Below are 21,062 nucleotides of genomic sequence, written 5' to 3' on the forward strand. Positions count from 1 at the left end.
TTAAATCTAGCTCTATGTTTGCTCGATGTGGGAACTGTCGGGTTTCCCTATAATATTGTGAGGTGCTGACCTTACTATGTAAATAATAATAATAATAATAACACTTACCTAAACAAGGGCTTCACAAAAATAAAGTGCCATGGGATAATGTGTGTTATGATTTGGTGCTGCACAAATAAATCTGAGTTGAGTTTGTATGTGTACCACTAATCTATACTAAGTGGGAAAGAAAACTTCTATAAATAGCTGTGACCGGCTCAGTAGTTGTGACTCACAAACTGTTGGATATCATAGAAACTCATCAGCATCTGTTTGTCTGCATGTGTGATGACAGGTGGGCTCTGAGGGGCTTTCATTGGCTTCCATCTCATGAGACTTCAGGGCTTTGAGAGGAAATTTATTTATTTTCCAAGTTCATTTACTACCAGTGATGCACATTTAGGATCATACCAGCATTTCACCTTTAAATCCAGCCTATTAGTAGAACATCAACATTTGACGTGCAAAAGCAAATTAGATTTGTGGAAAGACACAGGAAAATCTTAAAATTGTTAAGCTCCAGTTCATATGAAGACGTAGCTCTCTTTAACAGTCTGACTTTGTGATGCACAGTTGAAAATACAAGAATTCAGAAGTTTTCTCATATACCAACATTTCTAAATTGCTTGAATTCAAGTAGTGTCCATCTCGTCAGAGCTGCTGGCCATCTGTCTCGCTTGTTCAGCGTAGTCGAAGGCAGAAAACCTGACGGCCAGCTTGCTCCACTTGGTGCAGTTGGGAATCGTCTTTTCGTTGAGCGTCACCACGAAGTTCTGCACGTTGAGGCAGGGGCACTCGATGCCATGGTACACCATCATCACACCCCATCCCTGCAGAGGAGGACAGTGGTTCAAATGATAAAGGGATGATGTGGTAGTATATGCATGTATGTCTATCTACTGACAACACAAATCAATGCTTATATTTATGCCATTTGGTGGCAACAGCTGTAATATAATCCAGGAGAAAAAAGGCCTCTAGGAAATAATTACATGAGGCAGTTGTGTTCTCTCACATTTTAAACAGCTTATTCTAGTGTAAACCACTGATCATGTCCTTCTTTTCTCTTATTCCATTTTAAAAGTCAGGAGTAGAACATTGCAGATAGAACTAGTTCCTCTGTACAATGGTCCTGAAGTGCAACAGACCAAAACAAATCACAAAACAGAACAGCAAATTACCAAAAAACATCAACAAATTCCAAAACACAATGACAAATTACGGAAATTAAGGTACCTGCTATCAATAGATTGACACTGACTGGATGGATGCACTGTCTTTCTTTTTAACAGGAAGGAAATGTTGACTACAAATATTTTGGAATTTGTTGTTGTGTTTTGTTGTTGTATTTTGTGATTTGTTGTGTTTAACGTTGTGAATTGCACTTCAGGGCCACTGTACTGAGCGCTGGTCTGCTGTAGTAGTTTACCTAGCTATCACAAATAAGGGTTATTTCAAAACATTTTGAATCATTCCTTCAAAAACTAAATATCGAAACAATACCAACAACTGAAATCCTGGAACATATTTACCCTCCCACACTTCTTGCATGCTATGGAGCCTTTGGTCTCCAAATCCAGAGGTCGCTCTTGGGGAGAGGGGTTTTCTCTCTCAATGTAAAGTTCACTGTAAAAAAAATCTAGTATAATTAATTATTCCAGACTTTTTAAATCACTTAAAGTATCAGTATAATGTAAATGTACATTTTAAATTGTAAATGGTACCTAAACTGTTCAGTAACATTGACTCTGTGCATGCTTTCGATGACCTGGATGTCGTCACCATTGCAGACATGTTTGCTGCAGCCCCGGCAGGTAAATTTCACGTCCGATGGACTCTCACTCGTCATTTTTTTCTGCTTCTTCTTTGCCAATCTCACCCTCTTCTCGGTTATAGCTTGAAACTGAAAATCTATGATCTGAAAAAAAAGGGGGGGGGGGAAATCACTGAGAACAGTCTTACAGCCACAAAGACATAAAACAAAGACTAGCCTCCCCCCCAGTTTATTGCTTCCGCCAACCAGTGTTTCAGTCCACATACTCTTTATTTCCAGACCTATTTGAGGTCACACTGACCTTTGACGACTGAAATTGAATTAATTAATCTATGAGTCAAAGTGACAACTCGTCAAAATTTGAGGGCAGATTTTATATGTTGTCTTTGTTCGACAGGCCAACACATTTTTTGTGAAGCCACCGTGACCTTTGTCCACCCAAATTCTTTCGTCCAACTGAATGTTTATGCCAGATGTAATGAAATCCCAATGGGTATCCATTATTCACAAGAACATGAGGTCACCACAACATTGACCTTTGACCTGTGACCACTATATTGTAATCAGTTCATCTTTGAGTTCAACCGAACATTTGTACCTGATTTGAAGAAGTTCTCTCAAGGTCTTTCAGATATATTGCGTTCACAAGACCAAAGTCATGATTATTTTGTGAGGTCACAGTGACCTTAACCTTTAACCACCAAAATCTGATCAGTTCATCCTTGAGTCCAAGTAAACGTTTGTACCAAATTTGAAGAAAATTCTCTCAATACGTTGTTTTGTAGATATCGTGTTCACAAGAATGGGACGGACCTGCCAACCCCAAAACATAACGCCTCTGCCGACAAACCTGTTTTTTGTAGTCCGCTTGATTTAAGGATCCGATGTTCTCAATGGCTTTGTTCATCATCTTCTTGCGGTACTCATTGACCCACTCCTTCTCAGCAACCCCAGAGTTCTTGACATCGACCAGAGTGTAAGTGCTGTCCTCAGCTCTTCCTCTACCTTCAGCCTGCAGAGGGTAAAGACTGAGTCAGTACAGACATTACAGTCGACATTGAAAGTACCTGAATTACTCAACAGCAATAATCAACAGGCTCTAACTCATTTACTGCCTTCACTGACCTGAATCATAGAAATCTCATTGGTCACAAGGCCGTATCGGATGACAAAATTGCATGCCGCTATGTCCAAACCTTCCTCTGCCACCGTGGTGGCAATCAGCAAGTTGACATCTCCATTGTGGAAGTTTTTCAACACGTCCCTTTGTTCTGCCTGATTGACACAAATGTGGTGGGAAGCGTAAATTGGATTTGAAGTGCACATGGTGTTGGGAGTAGAAGAGTGTGTGCAGTGTGTACTCACAGAGGTCATTGGTTTGACAACACTCTGGTCTCCTCCTCCAATGACATACGAGGCTTTCACTCCTATGTCAGCAAACTTTGGGTTTTCCTGAATCCAGTGGCTTAGAGCGATGGCACTGATGCGTGTTTTGGTGAAAATGATCCCCCTGGCCGCTTCCCTGCTGCTGAACTCATGCAGGATTTTACCTCTTAGCTTTGACAGGCTGTCATTTTCATACTGTGGATTCCCCGCAAGAGTCTGCAGCTCTTCCTTGTTCTCTGCAGGACACAGATTTTAAAGAAGAAGTCCAGTCTTCATGTCATTTTAGAGGTTAAAGGCATAGCTCCACTTTTTGGGAAATGTGTTGGCTTTCTGTCTGGGAGTTACATAAGAAGATTCCTAGCATTCTCGTGCCTGTCGGGTAAATTTATTGCTACAGCAAGCAGGTGGGTAGCTTAGCTTAGCAATAAGACTGGTGAGTAGCCTAAATCCACTTGCTCACAGTTAAAATTAATTTCTTATGTTTTAACTTTGGTTCGTGATCAGAAAAAACGTGTTCCGGACTATAACATTTCACATGAACACCGTCTCAAGAAGAAACAACAACTCCAAATTTTTGAAACACAAGTTGTTAATGTCATGACAGACGTTTTTTTTGATTAAAATGCATGTTTTTTATTATTTAAATTCCTGTCACACCTAATTCTTATTTTCTTTGCTATTAAAAAATTAAAAAAAATATTGGAAAGAGGTGTCAAGTAGGGGTGGGCATCTCTCGGCACCTCACGATTGACGATTCAATTCGATTTCGATTCAAAGGTCTACGATTCACTATAAAATCAATCAAATCAAAGAATTTTATTTCTATCTGTGATGAATTTTGTTATCACTGAGTGACTACTAGAGGTGTGCATCTTCACCAGCCTCATGATTTGTGCTTTAAAAAGCATTTTAGACTGTTACTGTTATTACAAGTGTGAAAAATAAGGTTTTCAATTCAAAAATCTCACTACAACACTCAGTCTATAACAGAGGTCAGTGCTCTCCACACTGATTCAACATTCAGCTGCATCTTCCTTCCTACTTTTCAGTTTTCTTGTCAATACACCAAGTCTGTGTGGCAGAAGTTTCCATACTGTACCTTTAAACAAATTGAAGAGGAATCTCTCAGTGTCTGTGATCTGTATGATCTGCATCTCATCTGGGTTCATTTTTGTGTGTATCTCCTTCTCGTAGTATTCATTCAGGATACGGAAGGCGTCGCACATGCGGATGATGTTGCTGAGATTCAGGGCCTCGCTGTACTGTCGCAGGTATTCTGCACAAACCCGTACTTTGTGATCTTCCTTTGCTGCAGCTAAAAAAAGGAATGAAACCGGTGTTAGATTCCTAAAGGTCCGGTGTTATGTTAACATGTTACTTCACAGCGACAAGGGTTAGTATTTGAAGATGAGAATCCTAATTCATGCGATAAGCTCTACGCACCTTCTCGCTCCGTTGTAACAACCCATTGTTCATAACGCTGGGAACCAAGGTCACAGTTGGTGCTCAGGTTTGCATGAGTATGAATGGCATTCATGATTTTCTTAATGACATCACCGAAGGGATCCTGAAAAAGATATCCAAGACCACAAGACTTGTACTGACAGTTCGCAGAGAAACTTGGTAAAATGGCAACTCCACTGTTAAACAAATGTACCTCAATTCTGTCTTCAACACTTAGAGTCTGTTTATTGGGATTCTTTTTGCAGTCCCCAAGGCTGCTCGTCATGATTTTGTAAGCGTCCAAGTTTGCACAGATCTGTGACACAAACACAGATTTATGGTGGTGAATGAAACAAAATACATATGTCTGTTTCAAGTAAACGTCGGCATGTGTAACACTGAGTTAAAAACCGAAAGGCTGTTTTCAATTTTCTCTTCCTATCGTGGCAGTAGGAAAGTTTATGGCTGCCCCGTGTGCATAAGCAGGGTGGAACTTTGGAAGCAGCTCAACTGGATAAACAGAATTCTTGATGAACAAGGCAGAGAAAGTGGGGAAGGGCTTAGTTGAAAAACTGAAACCACAAAAAAGAAACTCGTACAGTTGATAGTGACACATGAATATTCTAGTAGTTGCCAAAAGCTGTGAAAGAAATACTCCTTCAGACTATAAGTTTAACACAATAAGTCCATATAAGGACTAAACATAATTCTGTTACGTTTGTACACGTCAAATAATATTTTTTTTAAATGACTGCGATACAGTGCAGACTCTGACTCCAAATGTAGAAAGTAGAGAAGCGTCATCCATCTTTTTATACAGTCTATGAAATTGCCACATCTGTTTTAAGGGCAGATTTATGTTTACATTTTTAATGTGAATATATTCAGTTTTGGTAGTGACTGTATCAGAGGGATTTTTGCGGCTAAACCTTGTATCACATTCGACGAAATTAGCTAATATTTTGTCCGCATAGACTGATGTGCTGACACTATTGGAGAAGGGGACTGAGAATTGCATTTACTCGCAGAATGTGCTCCACTGCTTTCTTCATATTATTGGCTCCCCCGACCCCAGGTGAAGCAGTCAGGCCAAGTATCTGAGGAAGGGGCACGGTCTCCCTCTGCTCCTTCTTCATCTTTTCGTTCTTGTGCTTCTGCTTCAGGTAGCGCATCATTATGTGGTTGTAGACTTCTCCTTTCTGGGTGTGGTGACACTCATCTATGATGATCAGTGTCAGATCTACAGAAGCAGAGGAAAACAAAAATGATAAATTAATGTATTGTATGTGATGCGTAGCAGTCTTTTTGATAACGTCCTTGTTAGGGACAAGTACGCAGTTTATTGCAGGATCATGACAAAAGACTTGTTTAGTAAGATTACTGCCTGCTTTTAAAACAAGAGTTTATACATTTCTGTTTTTGTCACAGGAAAAATAATGTCCTGAGATAAAATTACTCACATCTTTAGAAAAACAATAATTTTCTCACCCAAACACGCCTACTTTATTGTTATTCGTCTAAGTTTTTTAAATAAACAGGGATGATTGTCCCTCACAGATTATAGCATCTCTCTATAAGAAAGATCCTCCCACAAAAGCCAGGATTTTTCCAGGAACTTTTGACGCAGGACTTCAAGCCACAAAATAACACTTGCTGGAAAACTCTCTGCTCCCAAAAATAACTTGAGCTACTGTGTCTTTCACAAAAAAAGTGCCCAGCGGCTCGTATACGTGACTCACAATCATTCACATTTACATGTTCACTCAGAGTGATACAAATTTGTCCCCCGGGAGACAGAGTACAGAGAGTGGCAGCTTGATGTGCTGTGGGTGATAGAAGCTCTCATGTGAATTTGATCAGCCACACACTGATGGCTTGAACAGACGTGTGGCCTGGAAACCAGGAGCTAGGATGAAAAAAAAAAAAAAAGGACACGCTTTCAGGCGTTTCAGCAAACAGCATATGTTCCACTGAGATGGCTATTCCACCTTGGAGTGGAGAGTGCCAACAGGAGTGAAGAGCAGAGCTGGAATACTTTGACAAGAGGCTGTCAGGTATCATCAGGGGAGATGCAGCGGAGATGAGGTGTTTTGCTCCAAAGCCTGTCAGTGTCTGTGGTTTGAGCCTGGACAGACTTTAGCTAAAGGTTTTAAGAATCCTTGCGCATTAATGTGTTTTGTGAGATCGATTTGACTGAATCTAAAGAAAACAACACAGCGGATGGAAAACTCCTTTCTTTTAAAAGAGCATACCGCTTAACTTCACGCCCTCGTCCTCTCCCGTGATAGACCTCTCCAAGTGGTTTTCCAGGATCTGGGCCGTGCAAATGACGACGTCATTTTTCTTCAGGATCTCTGTGAAAGAGATTTTGAGCTGGCAGTCTCCGCTGACTCTCTCCACTTTATATGTGGGCTTCAGAAAAGGCAGGAACTCTGCGGAATAATGCTGCTCAACGAGAGGAATCTGCAGGAAAACAGAGAAAATCCATTTTTCACAATAAAGGTGCTGCTAAATTAAAAGACAAAGAAGAAACACAGTTAACTAAACGTGAAAAATGTTTCTATGGCTACACATGATTTTGAGAGTGTGTTTTTTCTCGACCACAATAACTGCAGTGTTAATGGATTTGTTTTTACTTTGACAGGGGCTGGGTTTCAATTTAATTGTGCAATGATTCCATTGTTCATTGTTTCTCAAGGAGGAGATTCAACTATAGCCTTGTTATTAGTCTATTATTTCTTGTACTGAAGCGTGAATCACCAGGGTGAGTTTCTGTCACATACCATCGCTATTTTTTCAACTAAATAGTTTCATAGCAAGAAACTCTTCTGGCAAAAATGTGAGAAGTGATTCTTTTCCCACTGCAGAGGAGATCAAATGTGCCAAATAGTAACAAAGTAGAGGGGAAATCTAAACCTTGTGGGTTGTAACTTGTGGCGAGCTGACCCATATGTGCAAACTGACTGAAAGATAAAATGTTTTCTTTGGATGTGAAGGGGACAGAAGTAGGCTACCATAACAGTACAAAGCAATAAGTCAGGAACACCAGACTTAGGCCGCGGTACCTTGTTCACTAGCACGACCACTTTCCCCGACTGCCCCTCGGCCCTCCTGCCGTCCAGATGTTCTTTGGTAATATAAACTGCAACTCGGGTTTTACCGCTTCCTGTCGGGAGGCATATAATGATGTTTTTCCCCTCCAGGGCAGGTCTTGCAACATCCATCTGATAATCTCGCAGACGAATATCAGTCCTCTCTGGGCCCCTGGCCGCTGCTTCTGGGACAGTCCCATCTGTGAAGCAGAGCAGAGGTTTACACAAGACAAAACTTCTGTCCGTGTCAGTAACCCACAATTACAGGCACTGGCAGCCAGAAAATGCTGCGCCTGTCACTGTTGGTGGTTTTGGTTTTGTACTGGAATGTTTTCTTACTGCTGCTATTAAAAGGACTAAATTTACTTGAGTGGCACACCTATAAAACAATGTGTTATGGAGTTAAGACGTGAACACCGAGAGGAACCGTAGGGACCATTTTTAATCCAAACTTTAAGATTTTTAAGATTTAGAAATGATTTAGACGATGCTATCGTCCATGTACAAATATGTCTTGTTTCCTTACAAATCTAAAACTAATTCACATACCTACTGTGATGTGAGACAATTTAGCAGCCTTCAGATTTTTCTAAAATATTCTAACAGCCGGGACTAATTTCCTTGCACAAGCTCACATCTGTAATTATTTATCTATCATTCACATTTGGGGGTGGTCAATGATTTCATCATGTGATTTTCTCTAACGTTTTTATTGACAGCAGACTTTCTCCACTTCAGTCTGCCTTTCAGTCGCTGTCGAGCTGTGACTCACTTGCTGTCCAGGCCGTGGATACAACATGACTAAGGAACCCTTTCCCCTCAGCTCCTCTCTCTACATCTCCGCCCCTCGTTATGAGTTCAAACCCCCACATCAGCACTTTCTTTTTTTTTCTCAGCTCAGAAAGCTTTTAATTTTCCTTCCCAGAGGTTAAAGCTGCTGTTATAAGCAACTACATAAAGTAAACAGACGTCTGCTCGACAGAAAGATAGAGCTTTAACAACAATAGGAAGTAAACAGTGGCCAGTGTAGCCCCCCCTCGGCTTTTACCAGCAGTTCCCAGACACTCCACTTATTAGAGAAGGGAAGTCAACAATCAGCTGTGTTTGATGGAAGAAGAGAAAAAGCCACAGGCCTGTTTGACGATGTGATTTGGTTCAGTGAAACTCATTTCCGAGGGGCACACAAATAATTCTGCCCATGCAGCTCTCCCCACAGACGGGTGGAGCAATCTCACATGTAATCTGTGCTGTTTAGAGTGGCTGGCAACAGTCGGTGTTTATGGTACAACTCAAAGGCATGGGATGAACTGTACTGTAACCACACACGTTTTCTGTTCATTGCTACTCTCTCGTTAGTCCACATAATAATAACCGTGCAATAAAAAAGGTGACGCTGATGCAGAGACTATTGAAATGATCAAAGAACGTTCGCCCAGTATAACTCAGGAGGTGTAGAGCAGGGCCCCCGACTTCACAGCAACTTGAATAAAATGTTTTCCTTTACGTTTTTCCACAATATGGAGTCGGCATGTGGTTTATATTTGAAGCGATGTCCTCTCTGACCTCTATGCGGTTGATCATGGTACACACATGGAACATATTCTTTGGTGTCAGGAAGGCAACGCTCCACGTTTACACACACAGCCTGTATGATACTATAGATCCATTTATTCTAGAGATGTATTTGGTTTTTGTGTGGGATTGACCGGGGGCAGAACAACAGCAACCTGTTCAGGTTATTGACATACTTCAAATACAATATAATCTGAGGTGAACGAAAGGTTGAATCACCTGATTGTGAAGGCTTCTGGCTTTTTGGCAGTTGTTCGCATTCAGCGCTCGCTCCTGCAAAAAGTCCGACAGAAAGATAACAGCCCAAATGTAAAAATCACAGGCGAGAAAGGCAGGAGATACATTTAAACCCATGCACTGTTAAAGGGTCAGTTCACCCAAATTACCAAAACATTGCAGATTTCACCCTGAATCAGCCTTTCTGATTTACTTGCTCAGGATTTGAGAAACAGTATCTGTCTCTGAGGTTTCTGTTGCATCTCGAATACGAGAGAGGTGAACAATACAAGGGAATTTCCTGAAAGCATTATCCTTACTTCCAATATTATGTGCAGTATTATTAATGTAAAATTATCTTCATTTTCATGTGCGATACTTAATTCGCATGTGTAATTTCTAATACTGCTCTATTCCTATTTTAGTCTAGTTTTTAGTTCATGGCTTTATATTTTGAAACTGATCTACTTACGACTACATTATATTGAATTAATAAGAATTTATTAAATGTTGATATATAGGATATGAATGATACATATGGGGAATAAAATTGTGAAGTCAATTGTGTGTTTTATTCTTTGTTATTATCCTTTGGGACAAGTTCTATCTTATGTTATCTTACCTTAAATTACCTTTACAGTTTTTTCCCATTAGAAACACTGCCCACCTTAAGATAATATCCAATTATGGACACTTTTTTTAGACTTTTTTCCTTTTTTAAATCTACTGATGACACACAAGAGTATCTACACATAAAATCTAAACTTTCTACATGGAAAGACATTAATCAGTGTAATTGAATGTCCACTGTCAAATGACATAACATCTATAGGTACATATTTTTTTTTTTTTTCATTGATGATTGAGGAAAGGTTCTTTGTGAGACCTGTGGCTTCATCCTGATGATCCTCGGTTACTGTCATGTCCATAAACTCTGTAGGATAAATACAAAAAACAAAACTTCATTATAGTTAGAAATTGCTTTGAGAGTATTATTATTATTAATAATTACTCATGACTTTAATCGTCTTAAAGGTCCAGTGTGTAAGATTTAGTTGGAAGGGATCTTTTGGCAGAAATTGAAAATAAAATAATCCTTGTGATGTTTTCACTAGTGTGTTTCATCTAAAATTGTATGAATTGTTGTTTCTTTACCCTAGAATGGGCCTTTTTTTATGTTTTTTACAGGAGCCCAAACTGGAAAAACCTTTTGAGTTTTTATCACAAGTGAAGGATAGCACAGGTTCTCTTTCATGTTTGGAAGGTGGGGTTATTCAGCTGCAACATGCAACTTCACCACTAGATGTCACTAGATTCTACACACTGAACCTTTAAAGTTCGTGAACTCAAGTTAAAGTTGGAATAAGAAAGGTGGCTGCACTCGTCAAGAACCTGTTTAACAGCTCACTCCTTAACATTCAAGCATTCAAGTAGCATTCCTTAACATGGGTGTGTGCTCCACTGAGGTTTTACCACCTTCTTTGTCGCAGTCAGGTGACCCTCCTGTCAGCTCATACAGGGACTGATGCTCAGTTTCACGCAAGATGTGGAGAAATTTTGAGAACCACCCCGGTCGACCTCTCACGATGCGTCTCAGAAGTTCACGGGCTCCGCTCCTGGGTCCTCTGCTTGTTGTTTCAGCTTTAATCTGCAACATGATGGACACAATTAAATGGATTAGACTGGTTGTTATCCAATCGTCAAGGAAGTGTGGTGTCCTGCAAAACTGAGCAGGGCATTAGTCTGCCATCTTGTGGTCAGAGTCGAGTCAGAGAAAGTGCAGAAACAGAAGTTGTGTAAATTGTGGAGTCCTGCATGTGTTGAAGTGTTATGAATTATTGTAAATGCCTGCTGTGACTGACGCACTCATAGAATAAAAAGTACTTATTTAATGACTAGTAGGTGAATAGAATAAATCAACAAATAAAGTCATTAGTGGTTTTACATCTGACTTTCCCTGTCAATCCCACCCACTCACCTTTTCGGAGTCCTCTTCGGTGACCAGGCCTTCAGCCAAACAGTGCACACACACCTCATCAGTCTTCATCTGCACAAGACTGGGGGACAGTATTTGGATGAGCCGGACATACTCATCATTCTCTGCCTCCACCTCAGGTTCGGGGAGTCCGGCCTGTATGATGTCGGCAGCATAGTCGCAGCCTGATTTCACCAGCGCGTCCACAAACGCTCGGAACCAGCCGGCGGGATGTGGCCTCCTGATGACCGCGTCGATGAGCAGATCGGCGGCCGCTCGGTCCCCCTCTCTCCTGGCCCTCTGTAGGATGAGCTCCTTCTGCTCTGGGCCGATGAAGTGCACATGATCCAGGAGCGGCTCCACCACCACCAGCTCCTTCAGCCTCGGCCTGATGTCTCCAATGAAACTCTCCCAGGCTTCATCTGCGGGAGAGGCCATGGTCTCTGCGCCTGCAGCACTCATTTCCACTGATCACAATGGATCATTAATGTTTCTGATGATATCCACGGAAATAAAAACTCTTTCAGTTTCGTTTCTCCAAAACAGACCGGAAATTGATGTGGCCACTAGGTGGAGATATTGTACCATCTGCACACACACTGAGATCAAATGAAGCATTTACAACTGTTTTCCATTGTGCAATAACTATAATATATAAAGGTATGTATTATTATACAGTTGCATGTACAAATATGATATATACAGTTGTTATATATCTATATATAATAATTATAGATACGTTTCTGGACATACATATATAAATTTAGAAATTTGTAATTATATGAGTGAGAGGTGTTCAGCCTGAACATGCAACTTCACCACTAGATGTCACTATATTCTACAAACTGAACTTTTAACTTCCAAATGACGGAAATAAAACTTGAAACTTGTATTATTGACCTATTGTTAGGACACGGCTGTTAAACAGTGCATTGCATTTCTGTACCAGTTCTTATTTCTTTTAGAAAGAATTTGAAAGGGCTTACACAATCCACTCTTCTTACTCCCATGTTGCAGCTGTGAAGGACAAATTTTACTTTTCCTGTTTTAACCGATCCATTCATTTAGGCGACCTCTTGCAATGCAGAGTAAAGCTGTGTTCAACCTGCGATGAGGTCTAATTAGAGTAATTTGAGGCACCAGTTTTACAGCACACAATATCACACTCAGAGGGATATTACACCTCCTACTTCACTGTATTTAATTACAGCTGTAGTTATTACTTTTGGTGAACACATATTTATACGACAAATTAAAAAGTAATGAAAAATCATGTATTGCTATGGCCACTCAGCAATATAAAGCTCAAACATGGCTCCAATACAACATTACAATGCTGCTTACAGATTAACATATTAATAATTTAGGAATACAAAGGAGGGACTTTCCTTAAACCACAATCATGAATCCCTGGTGAATTCATATTGTCCCTCTTATACTGTATGTATTGTGGACTAAATACTGTATTTCTAGGTGGACTGAAAAAATCAATGACACAACTGTGAGCGTGTTTTAATTTATTGCTCCCACAGCTTCAAAACAAACATAAGTACAACTGCTTTGCTAAAGAGTTTCTCATATATTTTACTCAGTTAAAAAAAATACATAATTTTTTTACATCTGGCAATATGATGTATTATTACGACTGTCTAACAACATGTTATCTGTTATGTACATTGCCAACAAAAACAGTTAAGGGAAATAATATGACTTGTTGTTGTATGGTTAGTTACTGTATACATGAAAATGCTGACTTAGCATTTGAATCGATTGTATAGGCACAAAACCCTGCCTCTGGGGCCTGTTTATGCGCAAGTACTAACTTCCCATGTGTTCCCCCCTCCCATCCCGACACGCCCTCTAAGTGCATCCTAAAAGAGTGCGCTGACATCATTTTATATTTTAATGTGCTACTTTGGGCTCAAAAGCAGTGCAAAAAACAGTAAATATATAGATAAAAAACACATGCGCTGCCTTGTAGAAACGCTTGCATCATACGTGTTTGTCAGAGGCCTATAGCTCTGGGGTAACAGCAGAAAATACGCTCAAATCTGCATGTTGTTACGTCTGCCCGGACAAGCATGTATGGTGTGTTCCGTTGGCTTAATGTAATACAGTGGGTGCACATCAGTGACCGCAGAAATAATGCACATTGTCAAGAAGAAAACTACAGTATACTTGATACTGAACTGTATATTGCAGTGCAATTGACCATAACCCCTGAGTCACACTTCAGAGAAGCCAGGCTTACAGCTAAGGATACGAAAACGTGGTCTTGCACCTTTGTTATAATGCTGTATTACACTAATAGCTGCAGAAAGTAGTTTGTATGGTATGTTAATATGCAAGCTCAGGCCCTCTAAGAGATGGAGTCTGTGTCGCTCACAGGCTTTGGACTCGAATCTGCTATGACAGTACTGGATCTTGCCATAATTCCACGTTTCTGGTCTCTTCCTGGACCCTCGTCAAGCATGCCTAGAACCCACAGGTACATTTTCTGGCTCTGCAGCTGACACCAGGAGGACATCCACATTATGTGATGGACTAATGCCTGTATCCTGGAGTGTGCTGGATCGTGGGACCAGCCTAGTGTGAGGTAGGTCAGTCAGTGCCTCTTACTTAGCAAGAAAAGATGGAGTGAGGAAAACATCTCTGTGATGGTCAAGGGCATTGATGGACTTATGCAGTGGAGCCTGTGTCTGACAGTGCCTTGCAACTAAGACCAGATTCCGTGATGACCCGGTCATAAGACCTTCATCCTGGTCACACACCCCAGCAGTGGTGGAGGCAGCACTTAGACATTTTACTCAATAAAAGTACAAATAAATAGACAAGATATACACAAGTGAAAGTAAAAGTACCACATTAAAAGTTGTTCTTGAGTAAAAGTACTTGGTTTTAAATATACTTGAAGTATTAAATGTGTTGTGGATTTAAAGTGAAAAGTACCAGACATAAATCTCCTTAAGTAAAGTGCACATACATGAACAATGTAGTCAAGTACAGCAACTGAGTAAATGTACTTTGTTACATCCCTACTACCGCGTCCGGGTGTGACCAGTTGGATTCTGGGATTTGTTGCAGCAGAGACACAGGAAGGACTTCAAAGCCCAACAGAGCTCTTTAGTGTATAAAGACTGTTTAGCTGGTTTGGTGTCGTAGCGCTCTATCACAACCAGGGGGAGCCCTTCAACCAGCACCACTCTAGATTTTATCCAGAAGCCATAAATTTATTACTAAGGAATTTCTATCCTTATATGGGGGTTGGGTTGAAGAGGTCCGTCCTGATTGGTTGGGCACCTACATTTTCTGTGAGAAACATGAGTGCGTAATGACACCTACAGATTCAATCAAAGGACTCCTGTGTGGATATAACTACTTTTACAATATGTAACCATTGTCATCACACTGCTGACTGCAGAAAACACCTTGTTATTACACTGTTAACTGCAGAGAACAGTGTTTTAACCACATGCATCTTGAAAAAAACAACAACTTCTTATTTCTATTAGGCATTGCAAATAAACAATACAGATGTCAGTGCCAGCATGCTGATAAAAAGTTATGCTACTTAGTAATTACAGCATTACAACCCAGATATTAGAACACTGTGCTGCTGAGAGGTTCATTGTCCTGGTAACTCTTGGTCTGAGACATGTCTATGGAGTCCAGCCGTGTTGAGGTTGGAGTCGGGAAGAGGTGGGGAGGAAGAGGAGGAGGACATTTCGGTTTGAAGAAGGATCAGTGCAGACTGTTGATGCCCTGTGATCTGTTGTTGTTGTTGTTGTTGTTGTTGTTGTTGTTGTTGTTGTTGTTGTTGTTGTAGTGGCTCTGTCTGTGTTTGTACAAGAAGTGCTGTAAGGCTGTCCTCCATGGGTGCATTCGTGTTGGCCAAGCTCGACAGAGAGTCTTTGGATTCCTGAATGACGTTCTCCAGTTGGTGGTTGGGGCCCTAAACAGAAGAGTGGCAGAGTACACGAAGCTTAGTAAATTGACTTGTTGTTTATTCAATATTTGTATGAATTTATAATTTTCTTTCTTTGTAAAATAATTGAATGGAAAGTAATAAAAACATCTCTACTACAAATAGTATTATAAATTAAGCTTACAAGACTTTATATTTTACAGTACAAACAAATTAAGCTAAGCCAAAATGTCTCTGTCTTGCAGTTGTATGCCTCGAACAACTAGTACAGTTTTAGTCTAAATACATTATTTTCAAGACTCATATAAGGCGAGCTTTGACCTTTAACTCCTGAAATCAAATCAGTTAATTAGAGAGTCCAAGTGAACAATAGTGCCAAATTTGAAAGGATTTATTTGAGGTGTTCTGAAGATAATGCACCGAGAAGACAAAAAAGGTTTGTCACAGTGACCTCGATCTTTGACCTCCAAATTCAAATCAGGTCATCGTTAAATCCAAATGAATATTTGTGCCAGATGTAATGAAATTCCCTATGGATGTTCCTGACATGTAATGTTCACCTTTGACCTTCCACATCCAAATTCCTATCAGGAGTCGAAGTGAATGTTTGCACCTAATTTGAAAGGATTCTCTGGAGGTGTTCCTGAGATATTACATTCACAAAAAAACGGTGCTTTGTACGGTCACAGTGACCTTTGACCATTGACCTTAGACCATCTAATTTTAATCCGTTAATTCCTAACTCAAATTTGAAGAAACCCTCTCAATGTGTTCTTGAGAAATTGTGTTCACAAGAATGGGACCGACCCTACAACATAACGCCTCCAGTCACTATGTATACAGAACTATTACTGGTTTAGAAATGTTAGATGGTGTCAGATAAGTTGAAAATCATAAAACTTGTGCGACGCTGGCTCAGATCCTTTCCTGTGATTATTACAAAATTTTTGCAAAACCTGTGCCAGACAAACCATCAAGATGCTCATCAGTCACAGTGTAAAAAGTAGGTATGGGCAGAGCTTCACCAAACAGCAGGAGCTCATAAGGTTATAGAGACCGCCTGATTTTCTCCTTGAACTTCACTAATGACTTGGTGCGAATGTGATTGATGATTGTAACACCAGCTGATGCTCGACGTCAGTGTCGAAGAAAAAAACCCACAATGCCTCATGTGATGTGCAGAAATAACCTGACTGAAAAAAAATATATATATATATAAATAAAGTGAGAACATCCTTACTTGAGTTGCTGTATGGCTGAAGAAATGGTTTGCGGGCAGAGCAACTGGCTGAACCTTCACAGCAGGTCTGTGATAGTCTGGGCTGGCTGTCACAGTGCTGTAGGCTGGAGGTCCAAGAGTCGGCTGTCTCTGCAGCAGCTGCAGGATGGTCTGGATGTCTGACATCAGCTGGGACTCCAGCCTCGAAGAAGAAGAGAGTGAGACACAGAGAGACTATTAATCCCGGAGATGAGGAGGTGAGTTTACGAGACGGCTCATTTAAGGGCTCAGCTGTACTTGCGCTGAGCACTAGATGGCGCTTCTGCTCCTCACCAGTGGACATACGAGGAGAGGGTTAAAGGCGTGGAGACACTTTTTGCCAGAGCAGTAGACAAAAGACACTGCTCCTGCTAGGAGTGATAATGAGCTTTGTGTGGGAGGTGTGAATTCAGCATTTACTGAGGAAATGACTGTATCACACACGTTTGGTAAATCTAATTATGACTGGGTTCCATCCAAGCTCTATATTTAGGACATGAGGCAACACCGGATAGTGCTGAACAACCTTCTAATAACCAGCATCCCTTTTAACATATATGGATAACGTCAAATTGGCTATGTTCCCAGAGTTCCCACGTAAAGAGGCAGCATCTGTTTTCTAGGTAATGCCTGATTCACAAAGTAGATATTCCTTCGCAGGTGTAACAGGCAGATTGTTGTTTTCTTGGTTATTTATATGGATTCGTTGAGGAAACTCCTACACCAACATTTTTTTCTCCTGTCATTCCCTTTCTGACTTGTCAAAGCCAGAAAAACACAAAATGACAGAGTTGTGTTGCTCATCCTGCAGCCTGCTAGCATTAGAGGAAAAAAAGAAAACAAGGTCAGGTAGGGTGCAGTGGATAAAGTGCCTTATTTGTGCTAAATAAAAATGAGCCATCCCTCTGTTTCAGGCACCGCAATGCTGTCTGTCTCTGTCTGTGATAATTCCAGCTAAAAATACCACCTGCTGGTCATTTGTGTGTCTATTTCAGGTTCCATGCTGACTGCAGGTGTGTCACTGGAACCAGATAGATAGATAGATAGATAGATAGATAGATAGATAGATAGATAGATAGATAGATAGAAAGAAAGATAGATAGATAGACAGTCTCATGTTTGATATGTTCTGGTTTCACACTGGTACATCCTGCTTCCAGCAGATCCAGCCTCTAACAACAGCTCCTGCCAGCTCCCTCCTCCACCTACTCATGCACATTATAGCAATAGAACTACACACGCTGCCAGTGATGGCAGCGGACATGTAACTTACTTTTTTTAGCAGTGTGGGAGGTGACAACTTGAAAAAAATAAAATAAAGAAAATGAACTGGTAGGATGATTAATAAGAATACATATAAATGTTGTTGTGTTACTTCAACATGCTCTGTCCTCCCAGTTAAAAATGTGCTTTTACAGAAGTCTGCACAGGCGGGTCTTTCAGTTCTGCACATGTCCGATGTCCGACCAAAGCTATTTGATTTAAAAATGCTCTATGTGCATGGCCGTAATGTGTCCTACTTTCACTATATGGAGGTTATGCAGTTGAAGAATAATAAATAAAGATAGGCATCATGATAGATCCCCTAAGTTCAATTAAAAAAATGGATCGCCTCTGGTGTCTGGGCGCAGTATTGGTCATAAATCTAGCTGTCTCCATGTCAGCAGATGGGACATGGGCCAAACTAAAAGTCAAAGTACACATCAAACATTTTTTTAAAAGATGGTTTCTGTAATTCAGTCATTTATGCAGTTCTAATTACGCTGATGTATGTTCAATTTTGGTTTTATTTAATTATAGAGCTGTTTGCACTATTGACGAGGCCAAAATACAGATCACAACTCTATGATCACTACCACACAGAATCCGGCTCTAGGTGACATCACCACTGCAAGATGGCCGCGCATCAATCATTAATTTGTGTACAGTGGAAGAAAGTGGAGACGTGTCGTCCAACTTACATAAAGCCATTCAATTGAAGAATAGGCTGCAGTGAATGAAGAATAAACTCTGTTGATGTCAGTTTCCTACATGTGACAAAATGCTACCATGTCAGACTAACAGTGGTGAAAGAAGTATATTATTTCTATATTCCTAATCATCAAAATAAATGTCAAATGTACAAAGTTAAAGTATCTGCATAAAAACTGTGTGTAATTTGACGGTGCTATTCAATCATTATTCCTGATGTATTCATGTGTGAGAAGTTTGCTCTGTTATATTCTGTTTATCCTGCCAGTGGCCTGATGATATCTACCATTATTTGATCAGGTCTCCTGGTGGGTCTGGTGAACTGTTACACTGGGTTCTAACAGCGACTGTATTGAGTGGGCATCAGAGAACGCAACCCAAGAATCAGCAGTTTCAGACTGCGACATGGGTCGTCTGACTTAAATGATAAAACAGAAATATCCTCTGGTTTGGTGAAATACTTACATACACTGGTTTGGGTAAAGGAGACATTATGTTTTTTCACTTTTTCTCTTTCTTCTAGTGTGTTATAGGTTTTTATGTATGCAAAGTTGTTCTCTCTGCCACAGAAAACACTGAATCTGAAGCCCCTGAAATGGTGTTCAGTAGGCTGTTTCATGGTGATGTCATACAATGGCTCATTTGCACAATGCACGTCTAGCGATTTGTCCCCCTAACAAAGCCACGTGAAACAAGAGCAGAGGCCGACATTTCCTACAAAGGCTAGAAGTGGTTGACCAATCACATCAGAGTAGACTGGGCTTCATCAGGAGGAAGGCCTTAAAGAGACATGCGCTAAAACCAAGTGTTTCCGACAGAGGCTAAAAAGAGGAGCTGCAGCAGTAGACAGTACGAGGAGAGTAATGTGTTTTCTGAATGTTAAAGCATGCAAACCTTTTCAAGTAATAACCCAAATCAAAATAATTAGCCTGAATATGAGCACAATATGTCTGCTTTAAAGTTCAGATTCTGGATTAATTCTTGGTTTAGGACCAATAAATGAGGATCAACCATCTGCATACTGACTCTAAAAATAGGTACCTGTTTAAGTGCTCCTGCAGCTGACCTAAGCGCTGTTCCACCTCTCCGTAGGTGATTTCGCTGGCAGAATTATCATCCTCTCTCAGGTCCTGGAACTGTGCTGACTCATCCAGGTAGTCTGCAGGCTTCTTACAGGCCCATTTATCACAGCGGAGATCTGGAAACAGCCAAACCAACACACATACGCTTTAGATCCCCACATGTGGGTCGGAAACAACGTCATCATTGAATAAAAAAACTAAAACACACACAAGAATAGGATGTAATGAATCTATACAGGAGAGCTGCATGTGGCTCCTTTGTTGTAATTCATCAAGCTCTGGCACTGGGGGAGAATTGTTCATGCAGTGTTTTCCAGAGCCAAACTAACCCTGTTGTTATCTCTGCTGGGCACCTGGTGGTATTCAGCTGGTTGTCCAGTGATATGGGTTGAGCGTCTTTTGTGATTTTAAACACACAGATGGTTAGGTCTGTGATTACACTATCTTGTGCGGCAGTCTGTGCCGGAGAGTTTGTACGACCACGATGAGCCTTACAGATATGAGCATCCTTGTCGGCTGCTCTCTGGGCCTTCACCGTGGTTAGCACTTACCTTTCCCATCACATGGAGACGGAGAACTGAACAACAGCCTCAGTCTGTCACTCACAGTTTCCCCAACTGTCTGTTTTCATACTAGTTGTCCACTGAGTCTATTCAAAGGAAACGCTACGTCCCTACAACAACCCTGTGGTTTACTAATCGGACGTGCACTTATGGAAAGTGGAGAAAGTTTTGCAGTTTTTGTGGTGTATTTTTACGGTGGCCCCCAAACACGTGTCTGTCCAATCAATGATGACCCTTCACTCAAAAAGAATTATGCCTAAAACGTTGACATTATGTATTTCAATTATATATCAAATTTCCATGTAACTTTATTGCATAAGTTCAATGTAAAAGGTCAAATTTAATTAAGTGTTTTCTATCACGTTGAGCTAATGTGAAAAAATCAAAAACACTTAATTAAATGTGACCCTCAACATTGAACTTCTGTCATAAAGTTTCATGGGAAATTGAATATGTAATTGAAATACATAAAGTCAACGTTTTAGCCATAATTATTTTGTGAGTGTTGTTGATAGTACCTTCTTGTTCTGTTCGAAGTTAATGATGTTGTGTTCTCGTATTTGCTGTTTTGTGATTTGTTGTGTTTTTTGATTAGCATTTCAGGGCCACAGTATATTTAAGATCCATGGAGAATAAAAAAGCAGAGCACTCTCTGTCATGTGTCTTACTGAAGAAACCAAAGCTGCTCATCACTATGAAGCATACTGCACAATATCATACGTCTTTAAAGCTCGGCCCTCTTGTACAGGGACGAATGCAACACATC

The 21,062-nt window shown here is 40.5% G+C and overlaps 2 protein-coding genes and 1 long non-coding RNA gene across 3 annotated transcripts in view; all 3 read right to left on the minus strand.

The window, feature by feature from the left end:
* Positions 1–380: 380 nt before the first annotated feature.
* Positions 381–12,024, minus strand: ifih1 (interferon induced with helicase C domain 1). Its single transcript, XM_034574202.1, has 15 exons — positions 11,501–12,024; positions 11,000–11,170; positions 9,526–9,592; positions 7,708–7,934; positions 6,895–7,105; positions 5,665–5,882; positions 4,857–4,958; positions 4,643–4,766; positions 4,299–4,514; positions 3,179–3,435; positions 2,939–3,088; positions 2,664–2,825; positions 1,764–1,957; positions 1,572–1,665; positions 381–869 (listed from the first exon to the last, which is right to left on the minus strand). Exons 1-15 carry the CDS (start codon positions 11,957–11,959, stop codon positions 672–674), a joined length of 2,850 nt encoding a protein of 949 aa, XP_034430093.1. The 5' UTR covers positions 11,960–12,024; the 3' UTR covers positions 381–671.
* A 973-nt stretch (positions 12,025–12,997) lies between these two features.
* Positions 12,998–14,591, minus strand: LOC117754864. The gene is made up of 2 exons (XR_004612507.1): positions 13,984–14,591; positions 12,998–13,947 (listed from the first exon to the last, which is right to left on the minus strand). It is a non-coding gene; the product is annotated as an uncharacterized LOC117754864 (long non-coding RNA).
* A 343-nt stretch (positions 14,592–14,934) lies between these two features.
* LOC117754862 (potassium voltage-gated channel subfamily H member 7-like) overlaps positions 14,935–21,062 on the minus strand; it is a 35,035-nt gene continuing 28,907 nt past the window's right edge. The window contains exons 13-15 of the mRNA XM_034574199.1: positions 19,693–19,849; positions 16,663–16,843; positions 14,935–15,449 (exon numbers count right to left, since the gene is read on the minus strand). Coding sequence (XP_034430090.1) covers positions 15,123–15,449; positions 16,663–16,843; positions 19,693–19,849 — 665 coding nt within the window. The 3' untranslated portion in view covers positions 14,935–15,122. The remainder of the gene's footprint in view (positions 15,450–16,662; positions 16,844–19,692; positions 19,850–21,062) is intronic.

Source organism: Hippoglossus hippoglossus, chromosome 21 (assembly GCF_009819705.1).
Source record: "Hippoglossus hippoglossus isolate fHipHip1 chromosome 21, fHipHip1.pri, whole genome shotgun sequence".
NCBI classification, from domain to species: Eukaryota; Metazoa; Chordata; class Actinopteri; order Pleuronectiformes; family Pleuronectidae; genus Hippoglossus; species Hippoglossus hippoglossus.